Source organism: Pezoporus flaviventris, unplaced genomic scaffold (genome assembly GCF_033815535.1).
Source record: "Pezoporus flaviventris isolate CSIRO_AGI_PZ_B2104156 unplaced genomic scaffold, CSIRO_AGI_Pfla_v1 ptg000097l, whole genome shotgun sequence".
NCBI classification, from domain to species: domain Eukaryota; kingdom Metazoa; phylum Chordata; class Aves; order Psittaciformes; family Psittacidae; genus Pezoporus; species Pezoporus flaviventris.
Genome location: NW_026892645.1, coordinates 5,615,184 through 5,636,233, shown reverse-complemented (window position 1 = coordinate 5,636,233; position 21,050 = coordinate 5,615,184). Strand labels below are relative to the sequence as shown.

Below are 21,050 nucleotides of genomic sequence, written 5' to 3'. Positions count from 1 at the left end.
GGTTTAATTTCAAGTGGAGGGGGGTGTCCCATGGAATGAGGTAAAACCATCCACATCCACAAAGACTGTACTTAACACCGTGAGCTCCAGACCCACTGCCCAGTTAGCTTAAGATGGTGATTAAGAGGTCTGGAATTAATTTTAAAACAATAATTTGTCCATTAGGTTTTCTGGGAAACCTGTTCTTGGAAAGGGATAAGAAACCAAGGAAGGTGAAATAGCAAACATGGCATTGATACCTTTTTTTCTTTTGTTAACTGGACCAGCTGATGCATTTGGGAAGAGGGTTTGAGTTTGAAGGATCTCAGAGCCTGGAAGTGTCCCAGTTTTATGTGTTAGTCAAAGATACCGTGCTTCTGTCACTTGTCTTTTAAATCAGCATGTATAACATGGTACTTCTCTGTGAAGCTGCATGAAATTGCTCGTTGTTTGTTTAAACATCTTTTCACAGGTTACTGAGATCCTGGTTACAACCAGTAATGTGTTTTCTAGCATGCAAATACTATTTCTTCCCCCTCCAGTTTTGCTTTGCACTTCCAGTTCAGTTTATTCTGTTCCAGAGTGCTGGGAAAACATTGGCATAAACTTATCTTGAGGTTTGTCTTTTGCCAAGGCAAGGTGCTAGGCAAGCTTTTCAGCTCCCAAGATAAGTGTTACTGATATGGCTTATTCATTTCTCCTTTTCTTTTTTTTTTTTTCTTTCCCCCCACTGCCACTGATTCACTGGGAATTCTTTAAAATGTCCTCAAAATGGGAAAACAACAGTCTAGCAACCTTGCTGTGGGAGTCATTAATGTCAAGTTCATCAGATTTTTCCACTTATTTTTTTGTAATGACGTGGGCTTTTCATATCTACTTCATTTCCAGACAGTAGTAATATTTTGGAGCCTGGTCTGTGGTATTAGTATCACTTGTCTTCTTTTTTTAACAGCCATGAGTGAGGTTACTTAAACTACGCTTAAGAAACATAAACTCTTTTGATTATATTTTTTGTTACCAAGACATGTTTAAGGTCTTACCTACCTACGAACCACCACAAAAGTGTTTATCATCATGCTTTTAAACATGCAGCTGTGAAATCTTCTGAGTTGGTACATTTTGTACAGTCTTTGAGAGTTATATGGCTCATTGTTCAAAACCTACCTATCAAATGGTAAACTCCTTAGGGACTGCAGACCGGTTGTCTGTGTTACAGATCATTTCAATCTAATTCCCTCTTGCTCAGCTTCATTTACAACAATCATCATATTTTTAATACTTGATAAAGTAGTGTAATAACTAAATGCTAGATTCAGATCAGCACAGTGTGGGTAGCATGAAGCCCTTAGACATCATAGGCTAAATATGTGTGTCTTGGGCTGCTGCACCCTTTCCCTTTTAATCTAAATTTCATGCAAACAAGCTCATTAGATTTATCTCTTTTCCCTCTGCCTGTCTGTTCAGATCTCTGTGTTGGTTTTCCCACCCCACCTGCTGAGCTGGCTCAGCACACCCAGTTTCTGGGGGGTAGTGTAGCTTTATCAGTCTAGTCATGTTCATGGAGTATTCATGGTATAGTCCATATATACATTTATATATGTAAAGCATGTATGAGTTATTTATTGCTGTAGGACTCTGCATCATTCAGAGATGCTTTGTGATCCAGACAGTCTGGGAGTTTAAGGTTAAGAGGGTGGCCAGTAGGTTGCTGTACTGCTGCTTTCATTTTGAGGCTACAGCAAATCCATCTGTGTACCTGAGAGCTGTGCTGCTGAAGCTATGCCTGGGTACTGAGCAGCTCCCTGCACCTCCGAACATTCCTCCTTTTATAGATTATGAGCTTTATTCATGTGTTTCCTTCTCCATTATCTATGATACCGCAATGCAGCCACTAAGCAGTGGGTCAGAACTGTGCTGGCTAATATGACTGGTTCCAGATTTAGATTTGTTTTGATCTCTGAACTTCAAAGATGGATATCATAATATCTAATACACAAATCATGCTAATTTATCTTCTTACAATCTGTGAGAGCAAATCTAACCTGTATCTGAAAAGAACTATCCTTTCTTGTCTTAGGAAAACACCCCCGTTGCAAGTGAGCATTGGTGAAAATGGGGGATACAAGAGACATCTGTCCTCACCTGGATTCCATAGGAGAGGTGACCAGGGATGATCTGTTGCTCAAATCCAAGGTACAGGGTGTTCTGGTTGTCAGTCCTTTCCCTTTTAGGTATTGTGTATGGGTTTGCATGTTCACTTTTCTAAGAAAATGCTGCCTATCTCCACAGAGGTGAGGCAGAAACTTTCCTTCCAATGCTCATGTACCCTTCACATATCCCATAAATTAAGTCTTTGTTGACCCCACCTGATCTATTTCTCACTGCCACTTTATCCTCTTCCAAGGTGTCACTTAGCTAAAATGCTGCAAAGTGTTATATTTAATTGGAAATGTATTAAGAAGTGAAATCCTGTGAGCTGCAGGTTGGCCAGGCCTGTCTTCCCACTCCTGTAGGACTAGGTTACTTAAAAACCAAACAAGCAAACAAACCTTCTTTTATCATGAAATTACAGGGAACTTGCCAGTCTTGTGGAGCCGTGGGACCAAATCTCTGGGCTTGTCTTCAGGTAAAAATGGCTTGTTTGTGTGCATGATACAGTGGGGCTTCTCTTTAATATCATTTACACTGGAAAACAAAAAGAGCAGGAAGCAAAGAGGGGGTTCACAGTAGAACTGTCCACTGGGTTTTGATGGCTTCCAAGGAAAAGACTCACTAGATTAAAGACTAACACTGTCAAAATATGCCAAGAGGAAACAGTTCACTCCCCAGAGGTCATTGTCCTCTGGTAGTCTCAGTAGGAATGAACAAAATGCCCAGCATTGCCGTTGGCTGGGTCCGGCCTCTGCTGGCAGCTGTGAAGGGAGGCTGCAAATGTGAGACATCAGATGTTGCTCATGGCAGTGAGGTGGAAGGGAGTGACAAGGGACATGCGGGTGGGCAGGGGCAGTTTATTTTTACACTAGAATGTACAGACATGCTGAGACTGCTCAGATGAGCTGCCCATTGGAGCAGTTGCCTTGGTACGAAGCCTTTATGTGGGTGCAAACCTCATTCTAGGTTTTCTTTCTTAAATCAAACAGTTCCAGTTTTTAGTCTTATTCCAGGACCTGAGTAAAAAGCAGGTTAGAAAACTGGTAAGATCAATTCTGAAGCTGCAGCTTCTGGTGAGACTGAAGTTGCAGAGGTTTTTGTGAAGGGCCTGATTTGATGTGTCCATTGTACTTGTGCTCTTTTCTCTCACTAGATCGGTTGTCCTTACGTTGGTTGTGGGGAATCCTTTGCTGACCACAGCACGCTTCATGCACAGGTGAGTTTTCTCTGTTGTCCATCTTAACACTGAGTTGGATTTTTCCCAGTACCTAATCTGGTAGTTCAGTGCTTCAACTTGAGCCAGATTCATTATTTCACCTTTTAATTTGTAGGCCAAAAAGCACAACCTGACGGTGAATCTGACCACGTTCCGCGTCTGGTGTTATGCTTGTGAGAAGGAGGTGTTCCTGGACCAGCGGCTGGCAACGCACACGCAGTCACCACCAGTAAAGTTCACTGACCCGGTGGGTCTGTCCCAGCGTGGCGGGGTTGAGCTCTTGGCAGGGTTTTCATGTTGCAAAATGAACCAAGTGTTTTCTGCTGTTGTCGAGGCTTTTGTTGTGATAGGAACTGTTTTGCTGAAAGTGGCTGCTTGTAGCCAGAGGAGCAGTAGTAGCATCTCCCAGCAAGAAGACTTTCAGATGACTTGATACCCATTTTCACTTTTTTTTTTAACCTTTCCGAGTCTTTTCTTTGAGGCATCCTGTTTCTGTCTTCTGTCACATCTTCATTTTCAATGCAAGCTCCATGGAAGTTTTAGCTGTTAGACCAAAAACACACGTACTTGTGTCACTGCTGCATATTCCTGATGCTTCTGTTATCATCTGTACTGGAACAGTAATGGTACAATTTCCACCCTCTTCTTGCATTAGTGAGAAGGGCATACAGTGCAACTGGTTCTTCTCTCTCCAGAGTGCATTATATTTAAAGGCTGGCTTGATTTATGTGGAGGATAGTATCTCTCACAATTCATCTCTCCAGGCAAGCCTCTCATGATGCTTATTTCTCTGTCTTTAATCTAGGAATCACCATTGTCTGCTCATCCTCTGAAAGCTGTTCCAATTGCAGTGGCTGATGAAGGTGAATCTGAATCGGAGGATGATGATTTGAAACCAAGAGGTAACTGAATCAAGTTGATAAAAGGGCTGTGAGGGTAACTGCAATCTGTAGGACCTGCACTGGGAGGTTCCTAAGAGCAGACTGTGAAGATTGCCTAGAAGGGGCTGAATTCCTTCTCCTATGGGGAGAAATGTAGAAAGCAGCTTGTCTGGAAAGTGTTTCATGCCTCTCTTGTTTGTGCTTTAGGCCTTACTGGAATGAAAAATCTTGGGAACTCCTGCTACATGAATGCAGCACTTCAGGCTCTCTCTAACTGGTAGGCGTTAGGGCCTTTCAGTAGGTTCTTTACTAGACTTCACTAAATATCAAAAGTGGCATCTCTGATCTGAGACCTTCATGAGTCTTGCAAAGAGAAATCAGCCAGGCTTCATGCAGAAAGATATAGTGTTTGTTTAGGGCAGCAGAAGGTTTAGAGTAGGAAAGTGAGTGAATAGCCAACCTGTGGCTACATACAAGGCTCATGTTTAGATGAGTTCTTGAAGTAAAAATCCATCATTTTTATTGTGACAGAGAGGGGAAGGCATGTCACATTTCTGTTCTCCCCAGTGGTATCATTCTGACCACCCATGTCCTCAAATATTCTCTAGCCATACTGCTGAGAACTAATTCCAGGATGTCTTCCCTGTACTGGGAACAGATTCAGATCAGCCTTTTTCATTTGTTTCAAGTTAGAAGTCAAGTCTGCATTTAGAATCACTTCTTTCCTTGATTTAAAAACAGTATCTTAAGCATGCTTTCAAAAGGCGTGCCTTTAAGTTTTGATAAACCTTATATAGAAGCAGAGGAGAAATTTCTGTGCACTGAAGTCTCTTTTTTTCTTGTAGTCCACCTCTCACACAGTTCTTTCTGGAATGTGGTGGACTGGTCCGCACGGATAAGAAACCAGCACTGTGCAAAAGTTACCAAAAGCTGGTGTCTGAGGTCTGGCATAAGAAACGGTGAGTGGTCACTCCCTAACTTAATCTGAACAGGCAGGGGGGTTGGAACTAGATGATCTTAAGGTCCTTCCTAACCCTAGCTATTTTGTAATTCTATGATTCATAGCTATGTTAGTTTCCTGTTGGCAATGAAGAAAAAATGGTAAAATAAGGGAATACTTTGCTCATTTCTAAGCAAAAGAAAGTCCATTTTTCATGGACTGACCAGCACCTTGTTGCACTGCTCTTGATCAGCTGAGGGATTGATGATTTGGACAGAAAAAGTTATACAATAATTTCTGCTGAAGAGTGGAAGATAGATAGAAGTTGATGCTTGGGGAAACGTCTATTGGTTCAAATTCTAGACCAGTTCAAAGGGCATTGTAAAATACTGCTGCTCTGTTTAAACCTGAAGATGTCTGCTCTGTGCAATCAAACAAAAGGAGGAAATTTAATGGGACTGCATGTTTGTTTCATGTTAGTTGTTAAGAAGGGATAAGTAAGATACAGAGCAAAAGCGAACTTTGTCTTTCTGGAAGAGAAGGCCGTAGACTTCGAAGCAATACAATGTCATTTTCGTATTGGTTTTGATTCACCTCATTTACTGGGTGGTCAACCCACCCAGCTGTTGAGACAGATGCAGTGCTGCAAATCAAACCAAGTAACTAATTGCAAAACCCTGCTCTGGAAAGGATTACTTGAGATGATACAAAGGACAGAGCTTTAAGTTAAATATGCTCTAGAGAAGGGTCTCTCTGGAAGGACAGACTGAAATGGCTATGGATGTTTTCTCTCTCTTCATTTGTATGTCATCCAGCTCAAAGAGAAATATATGCCCAGGTTTTGCAGGTCCTCTTTATCTAGTTACCACACCCTGTTTTATGGCTTATTAGACAAACTGGCTCCAGGCCTGATAATCAAACTAACTTCTTTTTTCTTTCTTTTTCCCTATCTAAACAGTCCAAGTTATGTTGTTCCAAGCAGTCTATCCCATGGGATTAAACTCGTCAATCCCATGTTCCGAGGCTATGCACAGCAGGTGGGTCCTCAAAACCATGCCATTATTCCAAAGGTGGGGATTTTTCTTCCTGCAGTAGCGATGCTTGTGTTCAGGAGGAAGACCTTGAACTTGGGTCATGTCCATTCTGTGTCAGTATTTAGGAGATCTGGGTTCTCCTTCAGGCTCTGCTTCTGGCTTGCTGATACCAAATCAGTGCTTTTTCCTGTGTCAGCTTTCTTACCTCTGGAATTATGATGATCATCTTCTTTATAGAGGGCTTTACGATCTGTTGATACATCCTGTATGGGAGTTAGGTATTATTCATTCAGAGCTGAGAAAACTAGGTGAATCTGTTCTAAAAAATTAAAGATATGAAAGTTCTATCTTCTTTTTCTGGGACTTAGAGCAAACCAAATCTTATTTAAATATAGTATCCTTTTTTCTTGTAAGTTTTTATCAGCATCTCTCTTGCGTTTATTCTTCAGAATAAAATGTAAACATCAAACTATGATTAGAAAATTTACAAGGGAAGTGACAGTACATCTAAGCCGTAGCACTGGCAGAACATCAAAACAGAGGATAAAAATGATGATTAATGAAAGAACTATATTTATCTTTGATGTGAAGTACGTTGGATTGGAAAACTCAGCTGCAAAGAGAGAAAGTTGAAAAGAAGAGCAGGCTGAAAGCCAAACTTCCATAAAATAACAGAAACATCATAATTAACTTTCTGGAGGTGTCAGAATATCAAGTTACCTTCCAGCAGGTCCTTTGAAGCCAACGTGTCAATTCTTTTACTATGTATTTTGAATGTAGGAGCTTGTATCTAGACTGTACAGTCTTTGGTTTCTGATTCTAGTCCCTATTTATTAAAGATCTGTTGAGATGGGTTGCCATGAGCTGAAGTCAGTGATCATGAAATCTGTTTTGTGGGTAGGAGTCTGTTCTCTGCAGCCTGCTGTCTTCAGTAGGTTTCTCCTTGCTTCTTGCCTCTTACCAGTGATAAACACCAAGAAATAAGCTCATGGTTTGCATGCTGTGGCTGCTCTCTAGCTTTTCAGTGTCTTTCAGGTGAAGATGTTCAGCAGTAGCTGAACCCAGGGCAAGATGTTCAGATAAAACTTGGGCCTTTTATCATTTAGGAATTAAAAACATTTATGTAGCAGACAGGCTTCTTGGTACATCACCATGGTACTCCCTATGCTTTAGCAGGGTGTCTTTGTATTGCAGAGGTGGCAATGGGCAGCATTTGAAGAGGCTGTGAATGGAGCCATCTCCTCTTTTGCCCCTCCCATTTCTGGATGGATACTAACATGGAATTACTCCTGATTTTCAGGACACTCAGGAGTTCCTGCGGTGCCTGATGGATCAGCTTCACGAAGAGCTGAAAGAACCAGTTGTTGCTGAGATGAGGGATTTGGATACCAGTGACCAGGACGACAAGCGAGAAGGTGACCGAAGTCCTTCGGAAGATGAGTTCCTCTCCTGTGACTCAAGCAGTGACAGAGGTGAAGGAGATGGTCAGAGTCGGACCACAGGGAGCATGGGCAGCAGCTCCCTGGCAGAGACGGAGTTGTTGATCCCGGATGAAGCAGGCAGAGGGATCTCAGAGAAAGAGAGGATGAAAGACAGAAAGTTCTCCTGTGGCCATCGGCGCAGCAACTCGGAGCAGGTGGATGAGGATGCAGATGTTGATACTACTATGATGCCAGTTGATGGCAGAGCCTCTCCTGAGATGCTGCCAGCTCCCCGTCCTGCCAGCCCATGTAGGACACCAGGTATACACCTCTTCCAGCCGTGTTAGTTGTGAGAAGACATGTTATCACCCTATACGGGGACAGGGTTGCAGTGCAGTGGCAGACAACACATAATGCAACTGACTGTTCCTTCTATGGGTTTCAAAAGATTTTGCATCCAAGATTTTCCTCAGCATCCCTGGAAGTAGTTCTTTGTGCACAATTGCTTCTGTAAGAAAATGTAATATGTGAACCAGAGAAGTGCTTGGCTAGGTTAAGTGCTGAGTAAAGACAACGTTTTGAAGGCAGTGATAACTGTGATAACTGCCTCTGCCAAACCTTTCCTAATTTAAGGAAAAGGTTTTGTGGGTTTGTGTGTGTACATTACTTTATTTGATAGGCTGGCCTGGGGAAATGTTAGCTGTGGAAAAGGCATGGAAGAAGGTTATCTGTTAATGGTGAGCTGAGGGCTTTGCGAAAAGGAAAGGGAGAGGCACAGCTTGTGCATTTCTGTGTCTTGGGGAAAAGAAAAGAGCAGCAGTTAAAAGACGTAGGTGTGGAGTCACCTCAAACTGAACATAGTCGATCTTTCAGCACTTTTTATATGAGTCTTACTCTGCCAGCTGGCACTGAAGACCGCAATGCTGTTTATGTGGATTATGGATACAGGAGCAAGCTGTAAAGCCTAATTAGTCATAAGTGTGAAAAAATGGTGGGTTGGGGTTTTTTTTATATGCAGTTATTAAGTATTCAGTACAGCTCTGTGCGCACTTGTATCTGTTCACTGGGGGAGCTGCATCTGCCAACCTGTCAAAGCCCAACAGTTAATAGACACTGAACTGTGTGTACTGGGAAAGATCCTGTGCTGGAACACAGAGCTGGGCAGACACTGATTGCAATAGGGTTGCCTTTCGTAACTGGGGTTTTCACCGGTGCTCTTCTCCCTCCCCGTTTTCCCCAACAGAACCTGACAATGATGCCTACGTGCGCTGCTCCTCACGTCCCTGCAGTCCAGTCCATCATGAAATGCACTCCAAGCTCTCTAGTAGTCCTCCTCGCTCCAGTCCTGCCAGGCTTGGACCTTCCTACATCCTCAAGAAAGGTAGTGCAAAGAGTGTATGCTAGGAGGCAAAGGGGGGAGCATGTAGAGGAGGAGGGGTTCATTTACAGAAGAGAAAAGCAGTCCATCATGATTCTTGATTACCAGTTGTAAGAAGTGCTGATTGCCCTGAACATCAGTGCTTTCTAAAATAGTACTAGGCAGACACTACAGTAAACCTTCAGGTAAAGTCAAGCTCTAGGTACAACAGATGTTCTAGTATCCTCTTGTATAGGAGGCTGAAACGATTTCCATGTCCACATCTGCATGCTGTGTTTGTTATGAATCAGATGGCTATGAAGTCCAGGCACAAGCTCTGTCCCTTTAGGGGAGCATGGAGACGTGTAAACGTTTGTCTGTCAGACTTTGTGTCATAGCATGTGGGCCAAAGAACTGTAAGATGATGTTATTGAGAGCAAGCATCCTGCCTCCTGGACACCTTGGGCTCACAATAACAGAATTAAGGCTGCAGATGTCAGTCCAGTGCTGGGAGCATTGTTAGGCTTCAGAGTGGAGCCTGGCTTCTGTTGTTATCAAATCGGTCTCTTCATCCCAGGCAAATTGCAAATTGAAATCCCTCAGCATTGCATAGCCTGAGCACAATGGCATGTGCTTATACCACTGTCCCCACAGCTGTTCAGTAATGGCATTCTTTCTTCAGCTGTGTCCCAGCCCCTTGGCTGAGGTCAGCGCAGCCACAGATGTTCTGCTCAGATGAAAAGCACTCTGTGCACATGTGTGCATGGGGAAGAGGGCTTGTTATTAAACAAAACTTTGTGTCTGGCCACTTCCTGCTGTGGAGAGTCCTCTCCAGTGTGAGACTCGAGGGGAACACATGATAAATGTCACAGGGCAAATTACACAGGCAGGTGAGCGGGGAGAGGATGTAAGGTGTAAAGTCTACAGAAAAACATTTCAAGACCTCAGAAAAGCAGGGCCAGGCTTCTAAACTTGTAAAAGGATGGCAGCAGGATTTCCAGGAAGACAATTTCTGCCTGCTGAGAACTGGCACGTTTGTGTTGGCTCAGTTGGCTACCTCCCCCTTTCTTGAACCACACGAAGCAGCAGTGTTCTTCACCTTCTTCATGTCAGCTTACAACGGGCTTCGCTGTTTCACTGGCATGCAAGTGGTGTCTGAACACTGTGCTGCGTGACTCTGCTGAGACAAGAGCCTGGGAAGGAGTTGCTCATGATGGGGCTGCTTTGTCTTTCAGCCCAGATGCAGGCGTCTGGGAAAAAGAAGAAAGAACTTCGCTACCGCAGCGTGATTTCGGACATCTTTGATGGCTCCATTCTCAGCCTGGTGCAGTGCCTCACCTGCGACAGAGTGAGTCTGCTGGTGGCTGTCAGTCAAAGAGCACAGTCTTCTTGCTTGTAGATCTCTTCTTAGGAAGCGGTGCTCCTATTCCCACACGCTCAGGGATGCAGTGGGCCTGCTACAGTGATGATAGGTGGACGGCAGGAAAGGTGTGAGAAACCTGCCACGCCAAGAGGTTGTATTTCTCTGTAGAGGTCTATTTGCTGTTACTGAGTAGGCCTAGCAGTATCACATTCGTGTTAGAAAACTAATTGCAGTGCTACAAAAACCATGACAGAAGCCATCCTGCTGACAGCAGTGAGTAAGTGGCCAGAGTAAATTGCTCTGACTACCAGCTCAGGTTTCTAGCTTAAACAAAATCCAAGCAGTGAGAAAAGGTGATGAAGGTCAGGTCTCAGCTCCATTACCACACACAGACTTCTTCCTTTTGGGTATTTCCAGGTTTCTACGACAGTGGAGACATTCCAGGACCTGTCACTCCCAATCCCAGGGAAGGAGGACTTGGCCAAGCTGCACTCTGCCATCTACCAAAATGTGCCAGCTAAAACAGGGACATGTGGGGACAACTATGCCTCCCAAGGCTGGATTGCCTTCATCATGGAGTATATCCGGAGGTGTGTTCCTGTGCAGGACTTCTTTTTCCTGGGGTTTGCTCTAAAGTGCTGGAAGGCAGCTGTAAATGAAGTGTCTTTTACAGCAGCGTGTCAATTGGAACCAGTTTTTGGAGCATAATACGTGATACCTCACAGGTTTTTTAGCCTTTTCATGAAAACCATTTTCTACTGTTCCTCTCGTTCTGTCACACACCTTCAGATCTCTTGTCCAGCTATTTTGTGTATAACGCTTTCTCTTGATCCCCTCTCTTCTGCAGGTTTGTGGTGTCCTGTATCCCTAGCTGGTTTTGGGGTCCCGTTGTGACGCTGGAGGATTGCCTTGCTGCCTTTTTCGCAGCAGATGAGTTGAAGGGTGAGTTTTCTTCAGTGAAGTTGGCACAAAACAAGTATTTCACAGGCATTTTGGAGGCAGGGTTAATCTCCTGGAAATCCTGCCTCAGTATTTCACCTGGAGGCTGGTGGTACCAGAAGTAGGCAGTTCAGCATCTCTGAGCAGAAGTGAGGCTTTTCAGGGATGGGAGATCCAGAGGACTCAAACAATTTGTTGTGTTCACTTGTGCTCATGGGCAATTGTATGTTTTTGCTAGTTGACTGCATTCTCTTCTTGCCTACACTTATTGAGGGGAGTGTTTGTTTTCATCTCTTCTCATCTTGATCTCTTCTCTTGGCTTCCCAAGAGGTTGCTTAACTTGGTTTCTCTGCCCTGGGTGGAAATGTAGGCATATCAGCATTGTGTGCTGTGAATAAGTGCATAATGGCTTTCTCCTCTTTGTCTACAGGGGACAACATGTACAGTTGTGAACGGTGTAAAAAGTAAGTTTGCATTATCTGTATTATGCTATATTTCTGGAACTTTCTCTCTCTCTACTACTGTCAAACATTTGGCTGTGCTCTCTGCCTGGATGTTTCTTCTGCTGAGCAGCTTGTAAAACCTGCCTTACCTTATGCTAGAGTTCTGCTCCTGAGAGGTCACTGATCACAGACTGGAAAAGTGCAGGCTTTGGTGGGGGGCGGGAGGAAAGAAAGAAGGCTATGACACTGCTCATGCCATGCCTCATTTGGGAAGGGTGCTGCAAAGAGCCTGAGTTGGCTGCTCCTGGAATTCAGGATTTGTCTTGGATTTGAAAGTGAGCAAGATTCAGCTTTACCTTTTGGCATCCCTTTGCTTGACGGATTTCTCACAGCTCATTTCCTCCCTCAGGCTGCGGAATGGAGTAAAGTACTGCAAAGTCCTCAGGCTGCCAGAGGTGAGTAGAAAGCACCTCATTTCCTAGTTCTCTTTTAGCAGCCTCTGAGGGGGCGAGGGAACAGGTGGAACAGAAATGGCAGTTTGCTTTGGTGGCAAAGTCCTGTATCTAGACCAGGCTGATGGGGCAGCAGGATTCAGGACCACCAGGTGAAGAACTTCTGCAAGGCTCAGCTGGACAGAGATGTGCTGTTTTAGCAGAATACCCACGGCAAACCCACACTTTGGTGTTCTCTCTCCTTGGTCTTTTAGATTCTTTGCATCCACTTGAAGCGATTCCGGCACGAGGTGATGTATTCCTTCAAGATCAACAGTCATGTCTCCTTCCCCTTGGAAGGGTTGGATCTGCGACCCTTCCTAGCCAAGGAGTGTGTTTCCCAGATCACCACCTATGATCTCCTGTCAGTCATCTGTCACCATGGCACGGCAGGCAGTAAGTCCTTCTTCTGTGAGTGCAGACAGATGTGAATAGGAATGAGATGAGCGTGAGCAAAGCAGAAGCGTGTTCCACCACTTCTGGAATGCAGGACAATGTAAGGCCTGCTTCCTTCATTCCCAGGCTTGCTCATCCTCTGCCCTTTGAAAAGTGAACTGAGCAGCTTCGGACAGAACCCCTGCAGCTATTCCACCCTCACCACTGGGTTGGCTCAAACCCTTTCCTGATGTTTAGCCTCACTGAGGCCCTTCCGTGGAAGGCAGATCAGGGTGACAGTGCCAGGCCCTGCTGCTCCTCAAAGCTTGGCTGAACAGGAATCAGGCCTTCTTTGTCCCTCTCTCCGTTCTCTGCCAACAGCTAATTCTGTTTGTGTTGCTGACATTAGCCCAGGCCTGATTGCTGTGTGCACTCCGAATCCCAGCAGTGCTTTGCTTCCTCTGTTCCAGGTGGGCATTACATAGCTTACTGCCAGAACGTGATCAACGGCCAGTGGTACGAGTTTGATGACCAGTATGTCACTGAAGTCCATGAGACCGTGGTACAGAATGCAGAAGCCTACGTCTTGTTCTACAGGTGAGCTCTGCCCTGCATGCAGCAGTCCCTGCTCGTGACAGGATACCCAGAAATGTATTTTGCAAACATCAGGTTTTCAGGAATTGCTTCATTTTCTTTTCCTCTCCTTATTTAAGGAAAAGCAGTGAAGAGGCTGTGCGGGAGCGTCAGAAAGTCGTGTCCCTTGCCAGCATGAAGGAGCACAGCTTACTCCAGTTCTACATCTCCCGAGAGTGGCTCAATAAATTCAACACCTTTGCTGAGCCTGGTCCCATCACCAACCACACCTTCTTGTGCTCTCATGGAGGTAAGGAGTGCTGCCGGAGCTGGGAACAGCAGCTCTCCACTCTACTCCCTGGTGCATTAGAAACGCAAGAAGAAAGCTCCAGCTGTCACCCTGATCCAGTGTGCACTGCAGGAGGATCCACTTCTTTGGCAGAAACTCCAGCCTGCTCAGGGAGACAATTACCCCATTGTCTTGCTGATCCCAAGGGATGTGCAGTGCTGGGAAACAGCAGTTTTCAGTTCTCCTTTTGTGTTTAAAAACAAACCTGTAGAAAGCAGATAAGGCAGCATTTATCTGTGTTAGCCTATCAGCGAGCTGGGCCTCCAGTGTTTGTTTGGAGAATGGAGCATGTGCTGCTGAAGAGAGCTGATACTGTTTTACTGCTCTGCTGCTTCGTCTGCCCTGGGGAGCCCTCGTGTTTATAAACCTCCCATTGGAAATGATTAGATATTGAGGCCATGAATTGAGAAACCTCCCCAGTTAACGAACTCCAGTCTTCCATTAGCAAAGGAAGCAGGTTCTGGAATCAAGAGTTTTCAGCAAGGAAGAGCAACCTTTTTCTGTTTGTGTCTTTACCCAGCAATAACGAGTTCCCTGGGGTTAACTCTTCCTCTTGCCTTTCCTCCACAGGGATTCCTCCTAATAAATACCATTACATCGATGACCTGGTTGTGATCCTACCCCAAAACGTGTGGGAATATCTCTACAACAGGTGGGTTTGGCTGTTTCAGTCTTTTTCCCAATGAGTTTTGGGGTTTGTTTCACACCTTAGCAGTGACCAAGACATAAAGGCTTCCCAGGGCACCTCGAAGATGTGCAGTACTCGGTCTGGACTGGCAAGGACTGGTACTTGGTAGAGCCTCCAAATCTGAACCAAATGTGCTGTATCAGTGCATTGTCCCAGAGCAATATTGTGACCCTCAACGTACTGAGTAAAGGCATCATTCCCTCCTTCAGCAGTGTCTGCAGTAAACATCCATCTCTGTGGGATGCAGGGCTAGGAAGCATTTCCATTCTCCTGCAGTATCTCCATTCCTCTCCCTCTCTTCCTGTGCTCAGGTTTGGGGGTGGCCCTGCTGTGAACCATCTGTACGTGTGCTCCATTTGCCAAGTGGAGATTGAAGCACTTGCCAAACGCAGGAGAATCGAAATTGACACCTTCATCAAGGTTGGTATGGGAAACATCCAGAAGCAATGCCAAAGGGAAGTGCAGACCTGTCACAGACAGTGGAAAACTCCTGCCCATGTTCTCCTCATCTGCAGCGTGCTGAGGAAATGGACCATGGGGTTCCCTGGTGCTAGCAGCATACAGGGGGCAGCTGGGACACTATAATGCTGTATGCAGACACCAAGTTTGAAATCATCCTGGTCTCCTGCCTGCTGTAGTGAGCAGGAGCAGGTTATGGGGGAGGTGGGGGGATGACATGAGGTTCTTCTGAAGAACAGCAGGCTGCCTTACCATTAAGGGAAAGGGCTCCCCCAGATCTCAGGAGTGACTAAATCCTTCCTTCCTGTCTCTGTTCTCTGCTCTCCCAGCTGAACAAGGCTTTCCAGGCAGAGGAATCCCCGAGTGTCATCTACTGTATCAGCATGCAGTGGTTCCGTGAGTGGGAAGCCTTTGTCAAGGGGAAGGATAACGGTAAGAAGCCAGAGACCTCTGGAGTCTGGTGGGGTGAGAGGCAGAACAGAAACGGGTCCGTTTGCCAGGTCCTCAGTGAGCACTGCACTGACTGGTGCGACTCGAAGCTGAACCGAGTTCAGACACCAGCCCCTTGGGCTGCCTGCAGGTCCCCAGGGGGGCAGAAATTCGGGGGATGTTCAGTCTGGTGGCATCGTGGGAAGCAGAGAGGTTTTGACATGGTGGTTGTCCTCTTGCAGAGCCTCCCGGACCCATTGACAACAGCAAGATTGCGCTCACGAAAGCAGGTGGCCACGTGCAAGTTAAGCAGGGTAAGGCTGGTGTTTGCTGTCTTGTAGTGTTCCTAAAGGTGGAGAATGTCCTGCTTTGATTGTGTTGCAGCATCTGCTGTGGTCCAGCCTGTGAAATAACATTGCTTGTGCTGTCCCCACCTGCCAAGCACATAGATTGCATTTGCACCTCACCTCTCAAAGCAGCTCTTTCTGCTTTTCTCCTCCTCAGTAACCTTTATGCAAAGTCCTCTGCTTCCCCTGCTTTCTGCTTTGCTCACATTTGTCCCTCCCAGGACAGCTTGGAGTGGAGTCTTCAGTCTCACCCAGGCAGCATAACCCCACCAAATCCCCCTGTGCAGGGGAGGTGGCTGGAGAGGACATCCTCATCCTCATCCTCATGTTGTGGTGGACCTGCGCGGCCCATCACTGCTCTTGTCCCTTGCAGGTGCCGACTATGGGCAGATTTCTGAGGAGACATGGATTTATTTAAGCACGCTGTACGGAGGGGGGCCAGAGATTGCCATCAGACAGAACGTGGCCCAGGTCCAGGAACTGGAGAACCTCCATGGGGAGCAGAAGATCGAAGCGGAGACGCGGGCTGTGTGATCTGTGCGGGCTGGGGCAGGGAAGGTATGGATGGCACAGAGACGTCCGTGTGGGATGGAAGGCTGGGGAATCCCCAGGAGACAAACCTCTCCCGTTGGCTGGTACTGGAAGGCGAGTGCAGCTCCCACCACCGCTTCTGGGGGATGCAGGTTCCCTCCACCAGCCTCTCACGTGGCTTTGGCTCTAGGGGGGTGCTGGGCACAACAGGGAGAAAAGCAGCTTCTAATTCACCTCTGGGTGAAGCTGTGGGGCAAGACTGCAGCTGAGTGTCACAAGGATGTGTTCTGACCCGAGCCCTCTCCCTTCTGTTTGCTGACCAGGAAGCAGCACTCCCACCTTGCCCCAGTGAACCGAGATCTGTGCTCCTTTGCAGGTCTTGCTTTTGGCACTTTTCTGTTTGACTCACGTGGACAGAGATAATGAAGCATTACTTACGTTTCCAGCGGGCAGTGTTGCAGCTCGAGAAAGCTGGTAGTGGAAGCTGAGCAAGCCCCAGGGTCTCGCAGTAGCTCTGTGCTGGGGGTGCACACACGGTTGTTGTCACAACTTCGAGTTTTGCTCTTTATTTAACTCGTGCAAATTCAGTTGCAATCCACTAAGAAGCACTGAGAGAGGCCCCTTCTCCCTCCCCTCGCCCCTACAGCCACACCTTCGTGGCCCTGCACAGTCTCTGGGGTGTGTTTCTCCTCGCTCTCATGTGCTCAGCATGGTTTCAGAGCGAAGCTGGCAGGCACGAGTCCTCCTTCCTCACGGCTTTCCTCTGTACTCTTCCTACTGAAGCTCCTGGCACCACTGTAGCTACGGGGGGGCAGCCTCCCAGGGGTTTAGCTCATGGGTGGTAGCTTCAGAACAGGCAGGATTCGTTGGGACAGCTCCAATGCCACCCATAGGCCTCCCGGCTCACCCCCCACTCTAAGCAAAAGGCAGAACTCTTCTCAGCAGGGCTCTTTGTTCACCTCATAAGCCAGAGAGGCGACGGTCTGAGCTTTGCCACCGGCCGAGTGCGAGTTAATGGCAGCAGAGCGAGGCAGAGGTGGCCTCGCCTGGGCTGAGGAACCAAACTGTGTTCATGGTGCTGGAACCAGAATGGTTCCACAGCACCGAGTCTGGCCTCGGTGGTCCCAGGCTCCTCACGTGGCAAAGCAAGGGAGGGAGCAGGGAGGGAGAGGCTGCTCTTGGGCTGGGGGTAGGACAGGATTGTGTGCAAGGAAAAACGTGGCCTTCAGATTGGTATTTTTTAGACCAAGTGTTTTCTGCAAACGAGTCTGTGAACGGTTCAGCACGTTCGTTTGTGATCCTGTCCAGTGGATGCTTGTGAATACCCAGCCAGGCCCGAGGGGAGGTCAGAGACCGAGCCACTGGTGAGATCTCTTACTGTTTTAAGCTGTCTTTGTGTGACTGCAGCCGCCTCTGGAGCTGCAGGTCTGTGTCGTCCGGAGGATGCTGAACAGATTGTCCCAACCCTCCTGTGCTCGTGTTAGACGTTGTGCTGAAATGTGTCACAATAAATACATGTGCATTCAGCATGGTGCTCACTGGTGCCTGCCTTGTGTGGGGAGCGGGGCTGGCAGCTTCCGGGGAGCTCGAGGTGTTAATGAAGTGAAACATGTAAGAAAGGATCCAACGTTCCTGCTGCCAGGAGGCCCTGCAGGGCCAGAGCCTGCTCAGCCACAGCCACCGCGCTCCTTCGCACTCTGCCCACGGGATTTCCTCCTCTCCTTCCTTCACTTACCCACTTTCAGCCGCGTTTGTCTCGGAACGCCCGCGCTGTCTGGCACCTCCTGCTCCCCATGAGCATCCTCGCTATGAAAGTGACCGGCAGGGGAAGCTGCTGCAGTTGCATTGCGCTGGCCTGGGTGGGTGTCCTCACCAGCACGGTCCCTGTCTCTGTAACCCATGTGAGAGAGCCGCAGGAAGCACCGCGTCCTGCCGCTGTGACTTACTGGAGCTGCTGAATGCAGGCGCAGAGCTGGAGTGGGTTAACGGGAACACGCAGCCTGTTCTTTAGCCAAAGTCCAGACCCGCATCTCACAAACAAACCCATCACCGAACAATGTGGAACAGCCCCACAAAGTCCAGGAGATGCTCAGGGCCGCCTCCCCCGAGGGTCGGTGTCTGCACAGACAGCTCCAGCCCCACGCTTTGGTACCCTCTGTCCCTTGAAACACTCAGCTCTGAGCCCCGCATCTCTGCTGCACTGGAGCCCTGTGTTTCCACCTCCCACAGCAGGCAGTGACGGGTGCCTGGACACAGCCAACTTAGGGACCCAGCAGCAGCCTGAGCCACGCTGGTGCAAACCACCCTTATTTGATCAGGCCGCTCATTTGGTTGTGCTGCTGCTGTTCATAAAGTTCACCACACCAGTACTGTGTAAATCAGGCTGGAGCCAGAGGGACACCCCTTCCTTTTCATTATCCCTACGGCCTCTTCCATAGGCAGCTCTCATCTGTCCTGCATTGGCAGGGTGGCAATGAGAGCTGGCAAAGGGCAACTGAAATTCTGTTGAAAACCCAAAATAGCAGCATGACCTTAGGGGGAAAAATCCTCCATTCAGCTGATTCAAGTGGAACTAGCAGCCAGGTGCAACCCGAACAACTGTCAGTGCTCATGGCTCCTGCATGAGGCTGTTTGCAAGGAACTGGACCAACAGGAGATGGAGCAGCTGGACAGAAGGCACCCAGAGCCTCTGCTACAGGCACACACTGCTCACCAACCTCCATTGGACACTGTAAATATCCCCTCCCAGACACAGGGATTCACACTTTATTTGGTGAAGGGGAACGTGACCATTCCATACCTGGACACATTCACCCACACAAGCACGAACACCGTTTGCCAGCCTTACAACTGGTTTATAACCAGTCCGTATGCAAACATGTCCCCAGCCTTCCAGTGAAGCCAATGCATCCACTGCAGGCAGGAGGTGCTAGGAAATCCTTCCCCCAGGTTTCCAGCTTCGGAAAGCAAGAGCCATCGTCCTTCCCACACAGCAGCACCTCCAGCCAGAGCAGCATTTGCCCTTCTCAGGTAACCATTTCAAGAAGTAAACCCCAACTGCTTCATTCTCTCCAGCTGGAGAGGTACCAAATGTGATGGAGCTGTGCCTCAGAGTGACCAAATTAAGACTCCAAACACCCAAAATTCCAGTGTGGGATACTATGAAACAAAGACTAAACGAAACCCCAAGCACCATGGACGTGTTGTCACTCTTCCTACTGCAGCATCCCTGGGTACAAGCACTGCACTGAACAGGCCGCTTCTGCTTATTCTCACAGCCAGAAGCAAACCCTAAATCCATCCCATAATCCAGGAGAACAACAAGGAGGAATTTCGGGCTGTATCACTATTACCTGGCTGAAGCAACGCATCCCAGCTGAACTGCCCTTCTCAGCCAGGAGGCAGAGCCCTCTGCCAATGGCAGCAACACAGCAGCAAACCCCGGCAAAGCAAACAAACCCATTGTTGCTCTCTGCAGGATCAAAAGGATCCAGTGAAACGGAATGTCTGGAATTACATGTTTATTTAAATAGGTGGATGCCTTTCCTTTCATTGGTACAAGGTCAATATTCGCTTTCAAATGGAAGCACTTTATTTGGCTGAATTCTGTCTCCAGAAATGAACGGGCAACACCAGAACCTTGGACATTGGCAATGGAATCACGACACGGAGATGCCACCTTCAGTGCTCAAGCACACACACACACACACAAATAAAAAAGTGCTCGACGCCGTCAGGTTAAAATAGAATTTTGGCTTTTTTTTAGGTCTTTTTGACACTTCAGGCAGGAAAACAAAACCCAAAGAACAACTGCATCGAAGTAAAGGAACAGCTGGAAAACACTCAGCACTGAACACCACCTTTGAGCATCAGGAAATCTGTTGCTTCTCTATTTACAGGGTGTCAAGAAAGGGCATTAGAGACTTTTGCTGGGGAGGAGGAGATCCCGCAGGATGAAGTCAATTCAAGCAGAGTTTTTATAAACCACTCCCATCTTTTCATCCTTTGGAGGTTCCAAAAGGGAAATCCCATAAAAATTCATTACCCGGGATCAAGGCAGCGGGACAAACACGTGGAGGCTGCAGCACGTGGAGGTTACAGCACGTGGAGGCTACACCACATGGAGGTTATAACACACGGTGGCTGCTTAGCTCCTGCAGTCAGGTTGCAGATCCAGGCTTTGGGAATCAGTTGCCAAGTGTATAAAAACTCTGCCCGTGGTCTTTGACTGAACCCTTTGAAGGAAAAACCCAGTCAAGGCAAAGCCAATGCTCCTCCTAAAGCACGACGCAGCGACACAGGCATTGCAACAGCTCCAATGTTCCACAACGAGGCTGACAATAATATACTGTCCACCTAGGTTAAACAGACAAAAGCAAACTTCTCCCTAAGTTCTACACAGATGGCACAACAAGAGGTGAGAGGGATTCTTCCGGCTGCTGGTTCCACAGTGCATTGGACACGAGAATAAAACCAGGGCAGCTACAAAGTACTGGAGGGGTGGTTTTGCACGTCTGGTAACCGCTGATCTGCTCAGATCCCCTGGGAGATGGATCCAGCAAAGCCTTTGCACACATCCGGGTGCAAAGCCACTGGTGCCAACCACACGGATCCCCTTCTGCTACCGGAGGCTCCTGGATCTAAACAGTGACCAAGCAGCGATAAGGATGGTGATTTAACTGATGATGACCCTTCCAGCGCTGCTATTGCTGGAGCTGAATGGCCTCAGTGGAGCCCCATGAGTTAAGATTCCAAACCTTCTGCTGGTTGATGCTTGCAGATAGGAAGCACCATCACACCAGCTACAGCGCGAACTGCAGGACTGAGGGACTTCTGTGCTATTACAAAGAAAACCTGGAATCTTGAATGGAGAGGAAGGGACAGAGCTCTGACCACAGCACGTAACCCAACTCCAAAGTGACTCCAGCTGGAGCAGGGATGGCCCAGAGCACCCCAAGCACAGAGAGGCCGTGGTGCTGAGCCTGCACAGAGCATCATGCACACTGAACCCGAGAGGTTTCCTTTTGGGGTCACTGCCTGTAAGTGGCTTCCACATCAATTTCCTCCAATTCTGGGGATTTTAC

At 47.4% G+C, this 21,050-nt stretch overlaps 1 protein-coding gene across 4 annotated transcripts; it reads left to right on the top strand.

Moving 5' to 3' along the window:
- The first annotated feature begins 2,057 nt into the window (after window positions 1-2,057).
- On the top strand, window positions 2,058-16,912 carry USP20 (ubiquitin specific peptidase 20). 4 transcript variants are annotated; one of them, XM_061476699.1, is made up of 23 exons: window positions 2,058-2,172; window positions 2,552-2,605; window positions 3,284-3,346; window positions 3,462-3,575; window positions 4,152-4,248; window positions 4,435-4,504; window positions 5,073-5,186; window positions 6,126-6,204; window positions 7,502-7,943; window positions 8,866-9,003; window positions 10,215-10,327; window positions 10,760-10,932; window positions 11,190-11,284; window positions 11,712-11,745; window positions 12,134-12,179; window positions 12,431-12,611; window positions 13,061-13,187; window positions 13,304-13,473; window positions 14,083-14,164; window positions 14,512-14,620; window positions 14,989-15,091; window positions 15,331-15,402; window positions 15,809-16,912. In XM_061476699.1, the coding sequence occupies exons 1-23, from the start codon at window positions 2,092-2,094 to the stop codon at window positions 15,967-15,969; spliced, it is 2,718 nt and encodes a 905-aa protein (XP_061332683.1). In that variant the 5' UTR covers window positions 2,058-2,091; the 3' UTR covers window positions 15,970-16,912. The 4 variants fall into 4 exon arrangements, with proteins under 4 accessions (XP_061332683.1, XP_061332681.1, XP_061332682.1 ...); XM_061476697.1 differs by having other exon boundaries at window positions 13,268-13,473; XM_061476698.1 differs by having other exon boundaries at window positions 3,462-3,593.
- Window positions 16,913-21,050: the final 4,138 nt, after the last annotated feature.

Bases quoted from the DNA above. Each gene is read 5' to 3' on its own strand.
- USP20 (XM_061476696.1), top strand. From the start codon at position 2,092: ATGGGGGATACAAGAGACATCTGTCCTCACCTGGATTCCATAGGAGAG. The intron at 4,505-5,072 runs GTAGGCGTTAGG...TTTTTCTTGTAG, and splicing joins CTTCAGGCTCTCTCTAACTG to TCCACCTCTCACACAGTTCT. The intron at 11,746-12,133 runs GTAAGTTTGCAT...TTCCTCCCTCAG, and splicing joins AGTTGTGAACGGTGTAAAAA to GCTGCGGAATGGAGTAAAGT.